The sequence below is a fragment of the Eurypyga helias genome, unplaced genomic scaffold, assembly GCF_000690775.1.
Source record: "Eurypyga helias isolate BGI_N326 unplaced genomic scaffold, ASM69077v1 scaffold14576, whole genome shotgun sequence".
Classification (NCBI taxonomy): domain Eukaryota; kingdom Metazoa; phylum Chordata; class Aves; order Eurypygiformes; family Eurypygidae; genus Eurypyga; species Eurypyga helias.
In genome coordinates, this window is record NW_010256119.1 from 1,063 (window position 1) to 19,560 (window position 18,498).

Below are 18,498 nucleotides of genomic sequence, written 5' to 3' on the forward strand. Positions count from 1 at the left end.
GGTCGGCCCCCTTCGCCTCTGTGCCTTCTCCTCTGTCTGAAACGGCGGGTTTCTGGTAAGGCTCTGCAGGTGGAGAGGATCGTTTAAAAGAGCTTTAAATAATGCATGGGTACCTAACGTGCTCATTTCATGCAAATAGTAAGCAGCACTTGTGTTACTGCCTCATTAGCACAGTTCTGTTCCCTTGATCAATATGGATTGTGGCTGAGGCACATTTTCCATGTGCTGTCTCTTATTTAAGATTGCTGGTATGGTTCTCTGAGCTCCGCTAAATCCCACAACCTTATTTCCTTTCTCTCTCTAGCTGAAGTGGACTTTGAAACTAGTTGCTTACACTGTCGATATGACTTTGTCATACTGCTTTCACTTCCTGACTTTCCTGACGATCTGAGGGAACTTAAATATACCCCAGGGGCTGTGAGAATTCATGGAGCAGGGCAGAGAGAGCACAGAGAGTAGCTAGTGATGAATGAAGGTATGCTGTTACTGAACAAAAGCAACTTTTTCGGGTAAAGGGGGTTCTGGTGTCCTTCCAAAGAGAGGACCTGCTGTCACACCTTCCAGAGTAGACAGTGGGCTGACCTAGACGCCGCTGTCTGTGGCTGACATGCTAGCCTCTCGCCCTTTGGAAAGCACTCTGAGCGTCCTGAGGAAACAGGTGTGTATCTGTTAGGCAGTTTATCCAGGGTCAAAGTGGAAGTCCCTGACTATCGACTAGTTACTGGTCTTGTGCTATACAGAGTGAAATTCAAGAGGGAGCTACTTTGAAGATATATGTGAAAGCATTGGTGACGTGTGAAAAAAACAAATAGTGGCCACAAGCATGTGGTTTCTCAAAATAACAATTTCTCTCATGTCTGGTGTTTCTGGTTGCACAGTGATGGGTTGGGAATGTGGAGCAGACAGGAGTACAGTTCCCCAAAATGCTGAAATCCAATCTTGGAATGTGATACCTAAATGCTTTCAGTCCTTGTCAGAATTGAGGTTAAAGGCTGTGGCGTAATTCAAACTTCTTACCGTTTTACCTCCTGTGCCTTACTGTCCCATAGTGTAGTTCCTGACCAGCTCACTTTCTTTCAGAGGCTGACCAAGCAGGAATTCTGGCAGCTGGTGCACCAGAGCTATGGCTCTGAGCTGGGCCTGAACAGTGAGGAGATGGAGAGCTTCCACTCATCATCTGAGGACAACGGGCAGTCTCGGTAAGGAAAGGCTATCAAGCTTGTTGAAATGCTCAGGGAGAAGCAGCGTCCTCTTTCTTAGAAATGCTTTTTCCCCAAGTGCTGCTGTAGCCTTACCAGGAAGGTTAAGCCTACAGTAAAAAGATGCAAAGAACGGAACTGCATAAACTGAACACGGATAAAAACTTAGTTGTGTTCGTTGCCTAAAACAGTAGGAGCTGAGGCCTCTTAAAGGTGGAGGTAGGAAGACCTTGTTCTCCCTGGATCTGCTTGGGGACATCAACAGGACAGCTTAAATAGCAACCTTCTCTCATGATGGTATCTGGAGAGGATCTGTATGCCTTTCAACAGTATGGAAGGGCTGAATGGAATGGAGCAATGTATGATGTTCAGATGCTTTTCCTCTCCTCTGGAGACTGAAATGCTTTGCTTTATTCTCCTGATGTCTGAGGTCTTATCTTATTTCTGTATTGTGATCAGCTTGGATTAGGAAGATGGAATAATCTAACTGTATGTGGATTGTGGGGTTTTTTTAATCTGTTGCCTTGATTTGTTGGAGCAAATGTGAGCTAACTTACAAACTGCCAGTGTCATTCTTATAAGGGGCCTTTAATTTTTGTATTTGTATGTACATAATTGTGGCTCTGTAGAGCTCAACAATGTGATTTATGTCTCTCTTCAATCCTGTGTTATTGGAGTGTGCTTGCTTAAAAAATAAGTTAAAATATTAAGTTCGCTTCAAGGTTCAAAAGATGTCCCAGTAAATATTTCGTGGTGGGGTGTTTTCCTGTAAAAAATGCACTACTTGTAACTTACCTGGAGTAAGGTATGTGGGGGGAAAAAATTCTTGTCCCAAGGTTTCTTAAAAAATTTTTCTTTCAAATTGATTCTAACCTATCTCTGTTTCCTCTTTTCCCACACCGCTCACTTTCTCTCTGATTCACCAGTGCTTGGTTTTACTAACCTTATGGTCAGAAGCTGAATCCTTCTGAAAGGTGGCCAGGGGGAGGAAAATGGCTTGAGAGATTAACAAGTTGGATGTGGGAAGCATGAGTTGGTAGGTTTTAATACTAGCTGAAAAGCCTTGGTTTGAATGCAAAAATAGCACATGAGAAGCTTTCTCACGCTTTTCAGCACTTATATCTCCAGAGATATCTTCCTTTTTGCTTTGGACAGATCCAGCATTTGTGATGATTCCGGAGAAAGGGACGAAAAGCTACCTAAAATGATTGGCTTAGTTCGGGAACCCACGCTTCAGACAGAAGGAGAGTCACTCGCTAGACCCGCATTGCCAGGAGTAAGTGCTGACATAGCCTTTCTTGTCATTTGTGACTGCTAAGCATGTGTGCTTAACCTGTATATCTGTAAGCCTGGGATGCATGGGGATTGAAACTTCTGAAGAAGCCTGTAGGAATTCACAGGAGGTTTTCACATCAGAAACTTAATCTTTGGGTTTCAAGAATGCTTCTTGAATTTGGACATGAACAAACTTCGGCGTAAGAGAATGTTGTTGGTGTGAGTTTCAACGATGTCCTGTCACCAATTCACTGCATAAGCTGGTTAGAATACTGAGGCTTAAGCCCTGGTCTCTTTTTTTGTTTAAAACCAAAATGAACTGGTTTATCCACCTTCCTAGGGACCATGTACGTTGTTATGCAAGTGCTTTATGAAAGCAGTGCTTTTGTTCGCTTCCAGTGCTTTCTCGCTTGCGCTATTTGTCGTTTGAAAAACAACCCCTTCTTAGACTTGTCTCTGCTATACACGACGTTTATTAGAGGGCAGTTGTGCTGGGTTAGCCTTACCTTCAAAGGTCAGTTAGTCTGCTGTTGTGAGCATATGAAACCTTTTTTTAATTGGAGTTTGTGGAAATGTTTCAGGAGGAAGGGGAAAAAAACCACCCTTGGTATAATAATGATGTTTTTCCCTTAATGCCTTTGGTTAATACAACTGAAAAATCACGGGTGCTTAACTCATGGTGCTGTATGAATTTGTGACTGTTTGGTTGGCTGGGAGCACGAGCACGTTAGTGGTGGTACTGGAGGTGTGCACAGGCTCTCTCACAGTTGCTGGGACGCCTGTGTGTGGCTGTAGTCCTAAAAGGTTACAGGCATTTTCTCTTGGTTAATAGATACCCCAAGGGAAAGATCTTGGAAAAGCAAACAAAGCACTAAAGGACTTTTTTTATAAACTCCACTAGGGTTGGGTACCTAATTGCTGTTCCGACTTTAGAAAATTTGGGGAGGGAAGAAAGGAGATGCTTGTAACTTTATTTTCTTTACTAGCACATAAATCTTCTGGCTTTTGTCACTTGCTAAAGCTGATGAGGAGGCTAAGCAGGCTTTACGTAGTTTTGCTGAAATCTAAGCTAATAGCTAGAGACACGTACCCAGCAAACTGTTGGTGTTTGTTTGTCAGACGTTAAGAGCTTAGTTTCCCTCATGGAAATCCTAACAGCATAAACCAGGATTTGTGGAGAGCAGTAAGGGAGACCTGTAGATGCTGCTGGAATTAGGGCTCTTGAAGGATAACTGAAGATCTACCCAGGTAGCCTTGGTTTGGACTTGTAAGTCTTATTTGTGCAAGAGCAAGCCATTTAAAAATAATTGCTGTGCCTGGAAAAGATGTGCTTTGTTTACCTACTGGTGCCACACCCAGAGATGTCTCTTGCAGGTGCTAAATCTAATGGGGCATTTTGGTGAGCAAGGAACACATTAGGGTTCTCCCCTGAATAAACCTATTTTTAGAAGTCCTTTAATTATAGTGTAAAAGGGAGACTTGATGAATGTGTGGCTAAACTGTTTAGCTTACTGTTTCAGTGTAATGGTGGTGTTCAGCTATATGTGGCACTTGGCACTTCCCAAGAACGTCCACAGGCTCTCCACAACCCCAGGATTACAGCTTACGTTGTAGAAGCATAGGGGCAGTAGGAGGAGACAGCAGTGCTTAGAATGTATTTATTGAAAAACACGGCACTGATGACAAAACACATCTAATCACCTTCCAAAGACTGGAGAGAAACAGACTTAACCCCTTCTTTCCTGCTCCGATAGGCAAAGTCCCAAAGCTCTCTTCAGGGGGAGATGTGAAATGATGGGAGGTGTCAGCTGTAGTACTTGGTGGGTCTTTGAAAAAAAATACTGTTGTCAGCTGTCTGTAGCTGATTAAGGAAAGTCTGTGTGTAACACCAGCTATGGCACGTGTGCTTCTCTTGAGTGCAGCTCATCACAGTGTGGGATCCACCTTATGCTTGTCTGAATCAACCATCTTCTCCCCACCCCTTGGAGGGAGACCTTGGAGCCTCCCAGTCCTGGAGCCGGCTGAGTCACAGGTTACACAACTAAAAAGCCTTGGCACAGAGCTCAGCAGTACTGGACTAGCTCAGGAGATAAATGTACGTAAGGAGGAAAGTATGCATCTTTAATTGCAACAGGTGGATCTTAAAATCATTACCCCTTAGGGGTAAAGAAGAAATAGAAATACGAAAGCTTTGTTTAACTTAATCAGTTATTCCAAAAGCTTCATTATCAATCTCTTGCTCCCTGACATCACAAAAAGCTTTTTTGTAGGAGCTGTTGCTCTGGTCTTCTAAGTTGAGCCTGACTTCTCCTCTCTCCTCTTGGCATGGTGGGGGCTGCTCTTACGCTGCTGGTGGGAGTTCCCTCTGTTCAGATTCCTAATCTTCATCAAAAAGCTGAGAGAATTCCTTGGTTTTATGCTGGGTCTGTGTCAATTTCCAGACTTTAACCACAACTAGTTCTTTACTGACTTCCATCTGTATCGGTAGAGTATGTTGACATGGAAATTTTGGTTCTCTCCTAGTTCCTGTTGTGTGACTGAGTATCACTTCAGGCATGGTATCTCCTTTCTACAGCGGGAGCATCTGTCAACTGGTCCGCTTTCCTGATGCGGTCTTCCATTCTTTTTTTTTTTTTTAATTTTTTGACCTTGAGGGAGCATTTTTGCCTGCTTATACTGCAGTCAAACTCATGCCTGTCTCTGTTCTCCAGCCACCCACCTTCTGCTAATGCACAGAAAAGTAGATGGTCTTTATTTTGAAAAAAGCCAAGAAGTACAGGAAGTACATGATGATTATTCAAGTAACGGGTGCTCTTGCTTTTTTGAGTCAGTGCTGAATAATCTTTTTTTAGGGATGGTGGTATTGCAGATGAGTCAGAACTACTCAGTTGGGGAGGCCTGATCTTCGGTATTATGGTCAGTTCACTACTGCATAGCATATGGGAGGCTGTAGTTCTGTTGATCCCTGCTGTTCCACTGGAGGCAATGGGAGCTTTGCGGAGAGGTTTAGAAGGAAAGCTACGATTTGTAGCTAGTAGCTAAGCTTTTTTGGTGGCATTTTGAGATGTACAAACCTTGGTGCATATGGTTTCATTAGAAATTACTTCTTGAAATGTGCAATGGCATATAAGCTTAGCTGTCAGTTATAGCTTAGCATTAAAAGCTGCATCATCAGTTCAGTGACTGATGTTTTGGGGAATGTCCTGCTCATACGTTGGAAATGGCAAATGATTCCCCATTGCTTTGTTTCTGAGAAGTAACACTTTCTAGGTAGGATGGCTCTAGGCAGTGTTTTAAAACTTTTTTTTTTTCTCAAAGGATAATGGAATCCTGTGAAATAAGAACACCTTTCAAATACATAATCAGGGTGATCTAATCTTGCTTAAAAAGGGAGGCCCTACGTATCTTATTGTGCTTCTACTCAGGATTGTTGTACCACTTGCTAAACTGTCAGGAAAACATACTTGATCAATAAAATGTAAATAATCTGTGTCAGGTTAATGAATTTACAGATGCTAAGATTGATGCAGGGAAGGACACCAAACTGTGCATGTGGCATGGATGTGCAGGGGGCATGGATGGGGGAGTAAACTGTCCCTTTTAAGACAGCTCTGACAGTAAGTCTGTCCCCTTGCTACCAGGGCAGAGTGAAAACCTGAAATAAAGAGGAAGGGAGGTTGGTTGGGGCAGGGGAACAAGGGAGAAGTTAGTGCTTGGCTGTGTGTGTGGTAATTGAGCAGAGAGAACTTGTGGCTTCCTTTATATAGCTTTCTTCTTTGAAAGTAACTTTCTCTTCTTCTAAACAGTCTGTGAATACTAATGCTTTTTTTTTTTCTCTTGGTTGTTTCAGGTGGAGGAGTCCCCAAGTGAGAAGCAAATAAAGAGAAGCCCTCCTCCATCTTCAGAAAGAAAACCTGTTAAGCTAGTCAGGAGCAGGTCTTTAGAAAAGTCCTTGGACCTGAATGAGAATGAGAATCTTCCAGAGAAGAGCAGTGCCTCAGATAGTGAAGAAGGTAAAGCTCTTAACAGTTGGTATCTGTAAGACAACCTGGCTCTGGTGTTCCATCTCGCTTGTGGAGCAAGTTAGAGAACTTTCCGATCCTAGGAAACTTGTTTGCTCATTTGTTTCACAGAATTGCAGCAAAACCAACATTGTATCTTACTTAGTTTCTGGGGAGAAGGAAAAAGTTACTGTTGTGGGCGTTTAGAACAGAAACGAATTGTGGTTTTGCTTTTTCTTTCGTGGTGGGTAAAGAGTTGGTGACAGCTTTAAAAAACAAAGGTTTCTTGACAATGTGGTGTTTGGTCACTTTCCATGCTTTCACAGGTATTTAAAATATTTTTCTTTGTTTTAATTTCTTGAGAATGGAGGGGAAACACTTCAGACTGTTCTCCAGTTGGAAAGATTCCCTCATTCTCTCCATGCCCCCACCCCACCAGCCCTTCTTTATACTTCTGCTTTCGTAAGGCATATGGGCTTCAGTGTTACTGATGGAGTGAACGGAGGAACTCGCCGAAAGTCCAGGTGTTTCTGCAATGTCCTGGGGGAGAGTAAGGCCAGAGCATGCCTTCTACCCAGCCTGGATGACAGACAACTGTACTGAGGTCTCTGGGTACTTGCTCTGTGGTCCCACAGCAGCCCCTGGCAAGCTCTTGCTCTCTAACGTGAGCTTTTCACTTACAGAGTGAAACTTTTCTGTGCCAAAGGGCATAGCTGTTCAAACAGCTTACTGAAGTTGTGGATGTCCTGTTAAATATCCCAACCTTGGACTCTGTAAACGCCCTTGAAACAAGGTGTACGCAACCTGGATTGGTTCCAAAGTTGTCTGGTGGTGTGTGCAGTGAAGGACAAAAAAGCTCAACAATAGCAGCTGAATCTTTCATATGCAAAGAGAGAACTTGCTTTCATCACCTGTCAGTAAGAACAGCTCAGTTAACTGAGGACAGTTCTTAATCTGGCTGAGAAACTTTGCATCTCATCCTTTCAGAGCTGGCCACTGCAGGTGTATGGTGGTTGGGGTCACTGTGGTGGCCAGGAGAGCTTTCAGAGTCATGGATTGAAGTGGCCCTCTGCAAGTTGTGATTGTCCCCTGAGGATATACTTTATATTCAAATAACTTCCCTTCTGCTCACCCACACTGCTGCTGTGTTTGCTCGAGTTCGGAGTTGGCTCGCTGCGTGGCAGGTTGTACCGTCTTTTGTGAATACGCCTGCTTGAACAGGCTGCTGTTTATGCCGTACTCCTACACACTTAAACTTTACATGTTACTTGCTTACTCCACCCCAGGTGTGTTTTAGAGCAGCAGAAGGTTTCGGCCTTTGGATACTGTAGATACCTTGCAGATTTCCTATCCTCTTAGTACCACAGCTCTCTCCCGCCTCTGGGTTTTTAGTTTTCGTGGCAAAGATCTCCAGTGAAACTGAAAATAGACCTGTTGTCTTTCATGCTGCTGTTTTGCCTAAGTGATAGCAGTAAATCCCCACTGTCATCCCTGTATTTGTAAACAGAGCATATTAAACTGGAGCTGTCTCTTTAAAAAAGAGAATACACTTCATGCTGCTTTTATTATTTTTCCTCCCTCCCCAAAGATTAGGGTTGTTTTTATTATTCAGAGCAGGATTTTCTAGTCCCACAACATTAATCTTTTCTCTCAGATTCTCTTCTTCATGCTTAGAATTTTTTTCTTCTGTTTCTGTCTGTTTTCTGTTGCAGTTGCCCCACACTCTTAGAAGGTGAATTCCTTCATGCCAACAAAACTAGCTTTCCCACATGGCAAAGGCTTACCCATGCGATTAATCTCTCTTGTGTCCTCTGGCTCATACTCAGGCTGCCCGTGGAGGTGTCCTGGCAAATAAGGTGAGGGGCAAGCTCGAGACTGTTGTCCAACTCTGGGTCCACCTGACACCCAAAGCTGGAATGCCAGAGCCTTGGCAACACTGGTTCCCTTGCCCGAAGCAATTCTCACATCATTTACTCGGGATGGGGGCACATGTCTCACTGCACCACTGGCCTATTGACCTGCATCTTGGTGCTTTTGTTCTGTTCCATAAATTGGAGTATAATTCTTGAGCCATGACAAATTTTTGTCTAAGCTAAAAATTAATATCTGTGGTCTTGATTCTGAATTTCGGAAAACAAGTTTCAGTTCAAGCACAGAACACGTTTCCAAAATAGAGCCAGGAGATTCTGAAGTTACTTAAATGACTTTTGTATGTAGGGTTTCTGCAATGACAGTGTTCATCAGCATAAAATACTTCAGAGAGGGAAAGGGAGAAGCAGGAAATTGGAAAACAACCTTTTCTGTTAGAAAGCTTTACTGTATGTGGGGACATTGTCTATTCCTGATCTCCTTGCGTAACCTGACAGACTTACTGTCTTTCCATCTGTATTAATGACCACCTTAAACCTGTGGTCTGCAGGAGCGCATAACTGCATGCGCTGTAGCGCTTTGAGATGGTGGGTACAGTGAGGGCTTGACCTTTCTTGCAGATAGGGATATATGGGGCAGAAAACATCAGAAATACAGGGTAGCTGAAATTAGTTTAGGCCTGGTTTTGTTTGGTGTTTTTTTTTTCCCAAGATATGAAGTTTTGGACATACAATGTATGTAAGGAGGAGTAGCCCTGTTATCTTGTTGGCATTTCATTCAGAATACCGAAAGCATGTATTTTGTTGAATATATAACCACCAATTATTTGCTTTGGGGTTTGGAGGATATATGTTTGCGTTATCTAAAAGCAAAAGTTTTCTTTATCTTTTTAACTGGAAAAGGAAGCATTGTCACATTACTTACCCAGTACCTACCCAAGTTAATTTTGTACTTAGTCTTTCAGAGAGCTCTTTGATAATGGCTAATACTGCTGATACATTCTTTAAATAGATGGTGTCTGGAACACGATCACTCTAGGAATTGGTTTTATTGACTTAATTTCAGGTATGTTTGGTTAAAAGCTCCTACCTGCATATTCTTCATGCAGTGCGCAATCTTCCCCATCCTCGGTGGCATAAAACTCCTCAACAGTGCCTAGATTTGCATATATACATGGTTGGGGTTTTTTTTCCTCCTAATCCTCGCCCAGCTCCGTGGAGTGGAAAAATCAGCAGTCTTATTAATTTGTTTGATAGCCTCTGCTCTTGTCGGTTCAGCTTTCCTAATTTGCCTGTGGTCTGCGTTTAGCTTTGAGTTGTTGGTTGCTAACAGGAATTTTAGCAATGTTGGTTGGTTTTTTTTTGCCTCCTTCCCCCCAGTTTTCTGTCTCTTTCTTGCACTGCAGATGTTTTCAAACCCCTGCAATCACTGATGCACAATGGTATTATATTCAAGCGGTATTTCAGCCTGCCTTGCAGCCATGAAAATGACCTCATGGAAGTGCAAGGCAATAGTGGGGGAGGGAACAGACTTGCTGTCTTCATGCTCAAGTCAGAATAATCACATGTTCTCAGAGTAGCTCCAACTCATCTGTTTGGGCTAAGAGAGTTAGTGCTTGACAAGTGCGTGCTGCTGAGGAGTTAGAACAGCCTTAGCAGTTAAGGAGTTAGTTAGATACCTGCACAGAACGCATTGTTCATAAGCAGTATTTCTAAGCCAGTCTGAGGGGAAAATGCTTGATGTTGGTCTGGTATTGAGATAAATCAAAGGCAGGCAGGTTTGCCCGTGTGAGTGACAAACAAAAGAAAACAGTAGGCAAATGTGCACATGCCTTTGTAGCAGAGAGGAGCGGTTAAAGCTCTGTTCAAATTGCAAGTGTGTGCACACTTGTTCTTTGCTGTGCTGCTGTTCCTGCTTGCTGCTGCATCTAGGATTTCTGCAGATAAGCTCTGAGAAGCACAGATGAAGTGACTTGAGGCGTGTCAAGCTCTCTGTGTACGTAGCGACTTGCTTCCACAGATGTGGAACTCGCAGGCACCTTCCAGACCTATCATCCAAAAGATTTCCAGGCTTTCTGGAAAGCAGCTGTTTGAAACCCAGTTTCAGCTTGGATTTTCTGAAAATACTGCTTTATGTGAAAACACTATCTAATAAATGGTAGTTTTTTGTTTGTTCCAAGAGCTGTGAGGGGCTGTAAGTAAAAACATGCTTCTCAATAGATACTCCCGTGCACTTGGCATGTCACTGACTATTCCTTATTAGACACGGGAAGAGACAGAAACAGTGTAGGCAGATCAACTAACAGGACATTCTGCACAGACCCGCGGATGCTCCTGCTTAGGACTTGGTACAAGGATGACAGACTTCGCACTTGAAGGGTAAATTGTCTCAGTGGCAAGGTCTGTACCTTAAGGTAACAACGCATGGGGTTTGTGCATATCATAAGCTGCTGCGGCTTCCCAAATTACCTTACATCAGCAGAAAGAGAGTAGCTGTCCTCAGGCATTTCAGGTGAACGTCAAGCTGTGTCGTTTAGCTAAGCTTCACTGGGGCAAAGGTCACTTGTATTGTATTTGCTAAGACAAATACAACTAGCCTTTGTCTCTTTTTTTTTTTTTTCTTTGAATGGTAGCAGATGCCTTGAGCATATAAATGTCTGGCTGAGTAGGACTCAACCAGAGTAACTAGGTTTGAATTACCTGGTGGATGCCTTGAGCATGTAAATGTCTGGCTGAGTAAGACTCAACCACAGTAACTAGGTTTGAATTACCTGGTGTCTGGCTCTGTGCTGGTGCACAGTGGGCAAAGGGGATGCTACCATCAGTATCTGAAGCTTCCCATCTCCTAGCGAAAAAGAGGAGGTGGGGAGGCAGTCTGAAAGGAGAGGTCTGCAATGTTGAGGCCTCGTTAGCTGAGGTCAGATTTGTAGTTCGCTCAGACTGCATGTGATGGAATAAGGCTCAGCTCTGAGAGCCAATAGAGTGAACGTAAGCTGAAAACCCAGACAGAATTTCTGGCTTCCTGCAGAATGTTTCGGCACAGCAGAACCTGTAGTCTAGCAAGTAGTGACTGCATGTGGGATGGGCAAATAGGCCTCTTAAAATGCGTCCTTGCTTCCTCTCCCACCTTGCAACTGTGTTGATTTACAGTTGCATAAGCCAAACATGATGTTGTGGGAAGGAAGTGCATCTCTTGCCCAAGCACAAGATGATGGCATTCATGCTTTTGGTTTTTGGGTCTGACGTTGAAACCTGATTAGGTCAAAGGGAACTTTTTTGGAAGCAGATGTATGACAGGGACTTCTAGCCGGCTCGAAGCAGCACAGGAGCGGAAGTCTGCTCAGAGTCCAAACTGGATTTTGGTGGGGGCTGTCGTGGTGTTCAGTTCCTCCATCTGCATTTATTAATGCTGACTGCTACCAAGCAGTAACGTTTTAAGTGCTGTAACCTTAGCCTGTAGGCAGCTTGTGAACTATAGCTTGATGCTCAAGCTGCTTTTGCATTGGTGGCTGGCACTGCCCTTCGCTAGCTCTGAGCCTTCATTGTATCAGTTGAAAGGTTAGGCGTCCTGACTTCTCAGGCTTTTTGTTTCATTTCAGTGATGTGTGTGTAGGTTTTTATTTGTTATTTTGGTACTTGTGATTTAGGACGGACTTGTTTCTAAAGCATGAACAGATTGAGTTGGGTTTAGGGTAGGAAACAGCTTGCCCTCCAGGATTATAATTCTGTCCCTTATCTCTTGCAAGAGTGGCTGAGACAACCACAGAGTTGAGTCATGCCAGCAGCCAAGAAGCAGCAGAAATAGCAAAGATCAGTGCTGCAACCACAGAACACCACTGGAGCACTTGGTGGTGGTTCTGAAATAGGGGATGCCGATTAAGCGTCTCGGTGTGCTTTTCAGGACTGCAGAATGGAGCAGGGTACCTCTCACATTCCTCTTACAAATAGGCATGGAGGGAGGAACGGTTTGAGGAACTGTTAGGAAGTCTGTAGCTCATCTCTTAGGCTGTGGACGCTACCTGCATTACAGATGTTTAAAGCAGAACGCTGGAAATGGCCACAGCTAAGAAGAAAACTAGATGGTTTCACTGCCCTGCTTGCCACGTGCTTGCCCTTTGTAGGATAGGCACACATATTAATGAAGATTATGCTAACTCTCTCTCTTTTTTCAATGTTTCCTGTAGGATTTGTAGACTACTGAAGGCAAAACTAAAGGGGTGGGACCTTGTGATGTTGATTTATTGATTTATGTTTGCACAGGGAAATGGAGGTGGGGGGAAATGAGATGGGGGAGGGAAGCACAGTGAAAAATCGACTCTGGACTTTGCTCCTGAAGACAACCAAACCTACCAACCAGTATCTTGTGCTGCTATCGTTACTGGGTTTCAGAGAGTGAGAAACAAATGCTGATGCAAGCTTGGGAAGGATTTGGGCTGTAATAAAGCTTAGAATGTTATAAAGTTTCTTCATAATACTGCTCTTTTCTTAACCTGATCTCCCTGCCTTTCTTTAGCAGTGAAGGAGACCGTCTCTGAGAATGAACTCTATGGGAGACTTTTTATAAACAGAGTTTTCCACATCACTGCAGACAAGATGTTTGAAATCCTTTTCACCAATTCTCACTTCATGCAGAGGTTTCTCAGTTCCAGGAGTATAGTAGGTAATACACTCTTCTCCCTTCTGTGTTGCAAACTAGCCTGAAAATTTCAACCTCTGAGAAATGTTAAATAGGGATAAATTGAACTTTACATTTCTCCTTACTTTAAAAGCATTTTGAAGCTTTAAAGTTACGCTATGAGAGAGGATATTTGAGAGAGCCTGTTGTTTCTGTAGATCCTGTAGATCAGTCACATCTTGGAGTAAAAACCTCATGTCAGTGCACCACAAAACTGCGCCTTAGTGTCTGAATTTTGGGTAGGCTATGAAGTTGATGTGTTCCAGGGGTATTTGTGATTACATTGTGTCCCAGAAATAGTGAAATGTGTATGGCTGGCACACAGGCAAAATCATCACCTCCTAAAAGCTACTGACAGACTTTAATTTTCTGGATGAGTAAATTTTATTCACTGAAATCGTAAGCACAGAAAATTAAGTCAAAAAGGGTAATATTTATTCAGTGTCAGCTCGGAAGGCAAAGTGGCAAAAGCTTTTGATAATGCTAAGTGAATCTATTCAACTTTAAGCAGATGGGAAATGAAATTATTTCATTTGATTGCTTACTCTTCTCCCCCACCCTCAAGCTGCTTTTAGTAGACTCGGGTTCAGCTACTTGGTGCCTCACCTTTGTTCATCAGTGCACTACAATCTTCCCTTTTCCTGCAAAGAACCACATTTGGAAGCACTTTTCTGTCTCTCTCCCAACCACTGTTGAACTGTTAAGATACGAAAGGGCAGAGTTAATACCTTTTGGGTAAATCCACATGCAAGATTGTGCATCATTTCTCATCTAGATGCTGTATCAACCCCTTGGAATAGAGATTCCAGTGGCAATCAGTTGAGGACGTTGACGTACACTGTAACGATTAACAATCCCCTCTGTGGGAAGTTCACAACTGCAACTGAAAAGCAGGTACTGTGCACGTGCGTGTCTGTCTGGTGCCCTTTAGAGCCAGGGAGAGGTCGACTATGGTCTGTCAGAGATCTCAACCGTGGACTAGAGTTCGGTGAGCTCAGTGTGGATCTCCAGTTTCAGTGCAGCGTCTCTAAGGGTAGGTGGCTGTTCCTCTCACCGTTGGTGAGCAAATGCTGGTAAGTCAGAGAGGTTGTCTACCTTTATAGGTGGTTGGAAGCTTCTCCCACAAAGCCTGTGGGGAAAGGTGTTAACATCTCTTATAAATTGGGCGAAAAGATGCAATGAAGTGCTTTCCGTGTCCAGTTTGGGGCTCCCCAGTACACGAGAGAGATGGAAAGAGTCCAGTGAAGGGCCACTGAGATGCTCCAGTCCCTTAATCATCTCGTATGAGAAACAGCTGAGACTTCAGCCTGGAGAAGAGAAGGCTCGGGGGGATCTTACACTGTAAATAAATACCTGAAGGGAAGGGTGCAAAGGTGACCAAGCCAGGCCTTGGCCACACCTTTCAGTGGTGACCAGGGGCAATGGCCACAAACTGAAACACAGGCATTCCCTCTGAACATCAGGAGACTCTTTTTTTTACTGTGGGAGTGACAGGGCACTGGAACAGGTTGCCCACAGCGTTTGTGGCACCTCCTTCCATGGAGACATGGGAAAGCAATCTGAATGTGGTCTTGGGTGACCAGCTCTAGATGGCCCTCCTTGAGTGGGGTTCTTGGACAAGATGATCACCAGAGGTGCCTTCCAATCTCAACTGTTCTGTGATTCTCCTTTGGGAAAGGTGCTCTCAGTCAGCCTCAAAGAGTCAGTGACTTCTGCTGCTTGAAACGGCGGTGGGGACGGAGCTGCTGCTGGCGATGGTTCTAGTGAGGAGGCGTCTTCTCTTTCTCTACCCCATCTGTACTTGGCATTCTTAACTGGTTTTTATTACGGCTGTTCAGGCTTTCTCCCTGCTCCAGTTCACTTGGAGTTGGTTGATCCTAGCCTAAGGAATTCAGTCGGAGGGAGAGGAGAGAAATTTGGTACCACGAATATTCCTTCTTATTCTTACTTTCTTTTATGATAGATCCTGCATAAACAGAGCCAGAAAGGCCAGTCTTACCAGGTGGATGCTGAGGTACTGACCCATGACGTCCCCTACCATGATTATTTCTACACTGTGAACAGATACTGCATCAACCGCACATCCAGTCAGAAGTGCCGATTACGGTGAGCCTGCGCGGTGTGCAGGGGAAGGGGAGAGCCAAGGCACACGTGTTACGTGTTGATGAAGCGTGCTTGTCAAAAGATCTGCCAACAGCATAGAGAATGCGAGTTTCTTTTGAAGTTGGGGTCCTCTACGGTGTGCAGGGGGAGGGGAGAGCCAAGGCACGTGTGTTACGTGTTGATGAAGCATGCTTGTCAAAGGATCTGTCAACAGCATAGAGAATGCAAGTTTCTTTTGAAGTTGGGGTCCTCTCCTGAAAAAACAAGCTTGCTTATCTCTTATCACACGTATGCTGTATTTGGATCTCGTTAAGTCAGTGAGAAACGAACTCTTATGTTGACTCTGAGGTATGGAACTCATCTCTGAGCCTGAGCTGGGTTCTGACCAGCTCTGTGTTTTCAACCGCCGCTGTGTGAGTAGGATAAATTTGAACTACCTGAGAAGTTTTATTGCAGAGATTACCAGATATCCTTGGTAAGGGCCTGCAGAGGAGGATGATTCACAGGAAGGAGCAGGGAAGATGGAACACACCTACTTTTGCAGGGAGGGTACTCAAGTACATCAGGCCTCATTGTTAAACTCTACCTAGATAGAGGGGTCTTAAAAGGCACTTCCCTTTCCTCTCCTACTTGTTGAAACCTCCTGAAGTGATCAAATTCCATGTTCAGTGCATTTGTGTGACTTTCTGATTATGTAATTGTCCATAATCAGCATGGTACAGTAATCCTTGGTAGTGTTTCAGCTGTCTTTACTAAAGCCTTTTATTTCAAACTTCACCAGTACCCAGGACAGGTAAGCAAGCCCGGATTTTATTTTGCCTTATCTCTGGCTATAAGAGTGCTGAAGACTCCCTCCCTACTGGGAGGAGAAGAGAAGTCCTTGAGTTCTGGATGATTTTTTTGAGTGAGTCATTCTTCCTCTGAGGGCTACTGAAGACTCCCTCTCTACTGGGAGGAGAAGAGAAGAAAAGTCCTTGAGTTCTGCATGATTTTTTTAAGTGAGTCATTCTTCCTCTGAGGGCTATATTTGTTTTGTCGGAGACACATGGCAACCCTAGAGTAAGAGCAAAAGCCTAGGTTTCAGTATGGCGCGTGGAGCATGTGTGTACAGAACAGAAGGTGCATGGTGGTGTTACAGCTGGCTGCTTTATACTGTGTTCAGAATGGCTCAAAAACTCTGCTTGAAAGATGCTGTTTTGTTAGACTAGAAACACAGCAATTGGATGATGATTTGAAAATGTGGGTAAAAGTGGATTCTAGGACAGTCAGTGTTCTTGACTTAAACAAATCAAAACCACAGGCTATCCTTTTGTCCTTTATGAAGAGCTTTGGAATTCATTTGGTTGTTAGAAGCAGCCCTCTGAAGGATTCTACTCCAATTAATTTCTATTCTGGAAGCAATATTGATTAGCCTGACCTGAGGAATGCAAGGCACGAATGTCGCTTCCCCTCTGTCACGCTCACAGAGAAACAGATTTTCATTTCTGCCTATTCAGGGTAGGATCTGAGCACTTGGTGTATGGGTGGTGATAACGAATTTCACCCGCTGCCATTGTGGTGCCTGTGGAATACATCACGTGTACACATACAGAGTAAAAAGCAGGGCTTTATCATCTGAAAGCCTGAAGCCTATTTTAAATGTGTGTTAAAATGACAACACTTCAGAGGACATAAATTCTCTGCTAGCGTGAGTCTGAAGGAAAAAACTTTAAAACATTTCCCGTAATCTGGCCATTTGGCTCTCCTGAGGTTTTAGCTAGATACGTTGTCTTTGCTGCTCTCTGTCTCTTGCCTGGCTTTGCTGTAAGGGCTGCACAGGTTGAAAGCCAAGGCAGTTCCAGTTGGCATTTCAGATTATGGGCGTAGAGGTCTGCTTCTGAAGAGACTTCTGCTGCCTAGAAGAGCACTCTTTCACTATTGCCTTCTGTTTCTTAGGGTTTCTGCAGAAGTGAAGTACAAAAAACAGCCCTGGGGCCTTGTCAAGTCTGTAATAGAGAAGAATACCTGGGGAGGAATACAGGAAAACTTCAAACAACTTGGTGAGGCGTTTTCTCCTTTGTGCTGGAGTAAGGAGGCTACCTTTCCTGTGCGTGTTCTCGTGTCTGTCAAACTCGATTCCTTAGAGAATGGCTTGAAAAGAAGGCAACACCAGGGGAACCTCTGAGTCAGAAGTTCCTGTCGTCAATATATCTGCCAATTCCAGGGTGTAAAAGCAGCCTGGTGGCTTAGTGCTAACAAGTAGCTTTTGTATACCTTGTCAGCACTTGCTTTCTGAAGGAAACAGGAGGAGCAGCAGGAAAGCTGTTACTCTCAACTGCATGTGCCTATCGTTTAAATATTTCCTTGATTGTGGGCATGAGAAGAGAAGCAGTGGCACTTGGCAGGCTCCCTGGCTGTGTTTGTTAACAGCCTGGCCAGCCACGGCTGTAGGCTCACAGTCTAACACAATTCCTAGTTTCAGTCTAACAGTGTCTTGAGGTGCTCCTCCAACTGCTGTCTAACATGTCATTAAACAGTCCTGCGTAGGCTGAATGTGCATCGTAGCTGAAAAGTGTAACAAGCCCTACCTAGGGAATAGGACAGGTAGTATAGGTTAAGGTGTAGTTTATGTCCATTACCTGGTTTAAGTTAAATTTCCTAGAAGGTGCACTAATTCCCCACACTGCCACCCTCCATGTCTCACAGTGTAAGCCTCCAGTGCCAGGCTTTTCTGCTTTCCTTTGGAAAGTTACACAGATTCACAGAGTAGAAGGAGTTGGAAGGGACCTCTAGAGACCATCTAGTCCAACCCCCCTGCCAGAGCAGGATCCCCTAGAGCAGATCACACAGGAACAAGTCCAGGCCGCTTGGGAAAGTCTCCAGAGAAGGAGACTCCACCCCCTCTCTGGGCAGCCTGTTCCAGGGCTCTGTCACCCTCACAGGGAAGAAGGGGTTCCTCATGGTCAGGTTGAACCTTCTGTTTTGCAGTTTATGGCCCTTGCCCTAGTCCTGTCACTGGACACCACTGAGAAGAGCCTGGCCCCATTCTCCTGACACCCACCCTTTAGATATTGATAAGCATTGATAAGATCCCCCCTCAGCCTCCTTTTCTCCAGGCTGAACAGACCCAGCTCTCTCAGCCTTTCCTCACATGGAAGGTGCCTCAGGCCCTTCATCATCTCAGTGGCCCTGTGCTGGACCCTCTCCAGTAGCTTCTTGTCCTTCTTGATTCAGTAACCCTATATTTCTTTTTTAATTTTATTTTTTTTTCCCCCACCGCAGAATCAGATCTCCTAATGGAGGAATATGCAATTAATCAGTCTATAGAAGACTCTGGAAAATTAGTTGCCCTGAGACGACGACGACGCACTTTACACCGGAGTCTGGCAGAATCGCTT

At 44.2% G+C, this 18,498-nt stretch overlaps 1 protein-coding gene across 1 annotated transcript in view; it reads left to right on the forward strand.

Annotated features, from left to right (window-relative positions):
* Positions 1 to 1,049: 1,049 nt before the first annotated feature.
* The window catches only part of GRAMD1C (GRAM domain containing 1C), a gene marked incomplete at its 5' end in the record, with an annotated part of 23,017 nt that continues 5,568 nt past the window's right edge, over positions 1,050 to 18,498 (forward strand). The window contains 8 exons of the mRNA XM_010153560.1: positions 1,050 to 1,199; positions 2,355 to 2,475; positions 6,325 to 6,487; positions 12,857 to 13,003; positions 13,794 to 13,912; positions 14,982 to 15,124; positions 17,057 to 17,160; positions 18,383 to 18,494. Of these exons, the coding sequence (XP_010151862.1) occupies positions 1,050 to 1,199; positions 2,355 to 2,475; positions 6,325 to 6,487; positions 12,857 to 13,003; positions 13,794 to 13,912; positions 14,982 to 15,124; positions 17,057 to 17,160; positions 18,383 to 18,494 (1,059 nt within the window). The remainder of the gene's footprint in view (positions 1,200 to 2,354; positions 2,476 to 6,324; positions 6,488 to 12,856; positions 13,004 to 13,793; positions 13,913 to 14,981; positions 15,125 to 17,056; positions 17,161 to 18,382; positions 18,495 to 18,498) is intronic.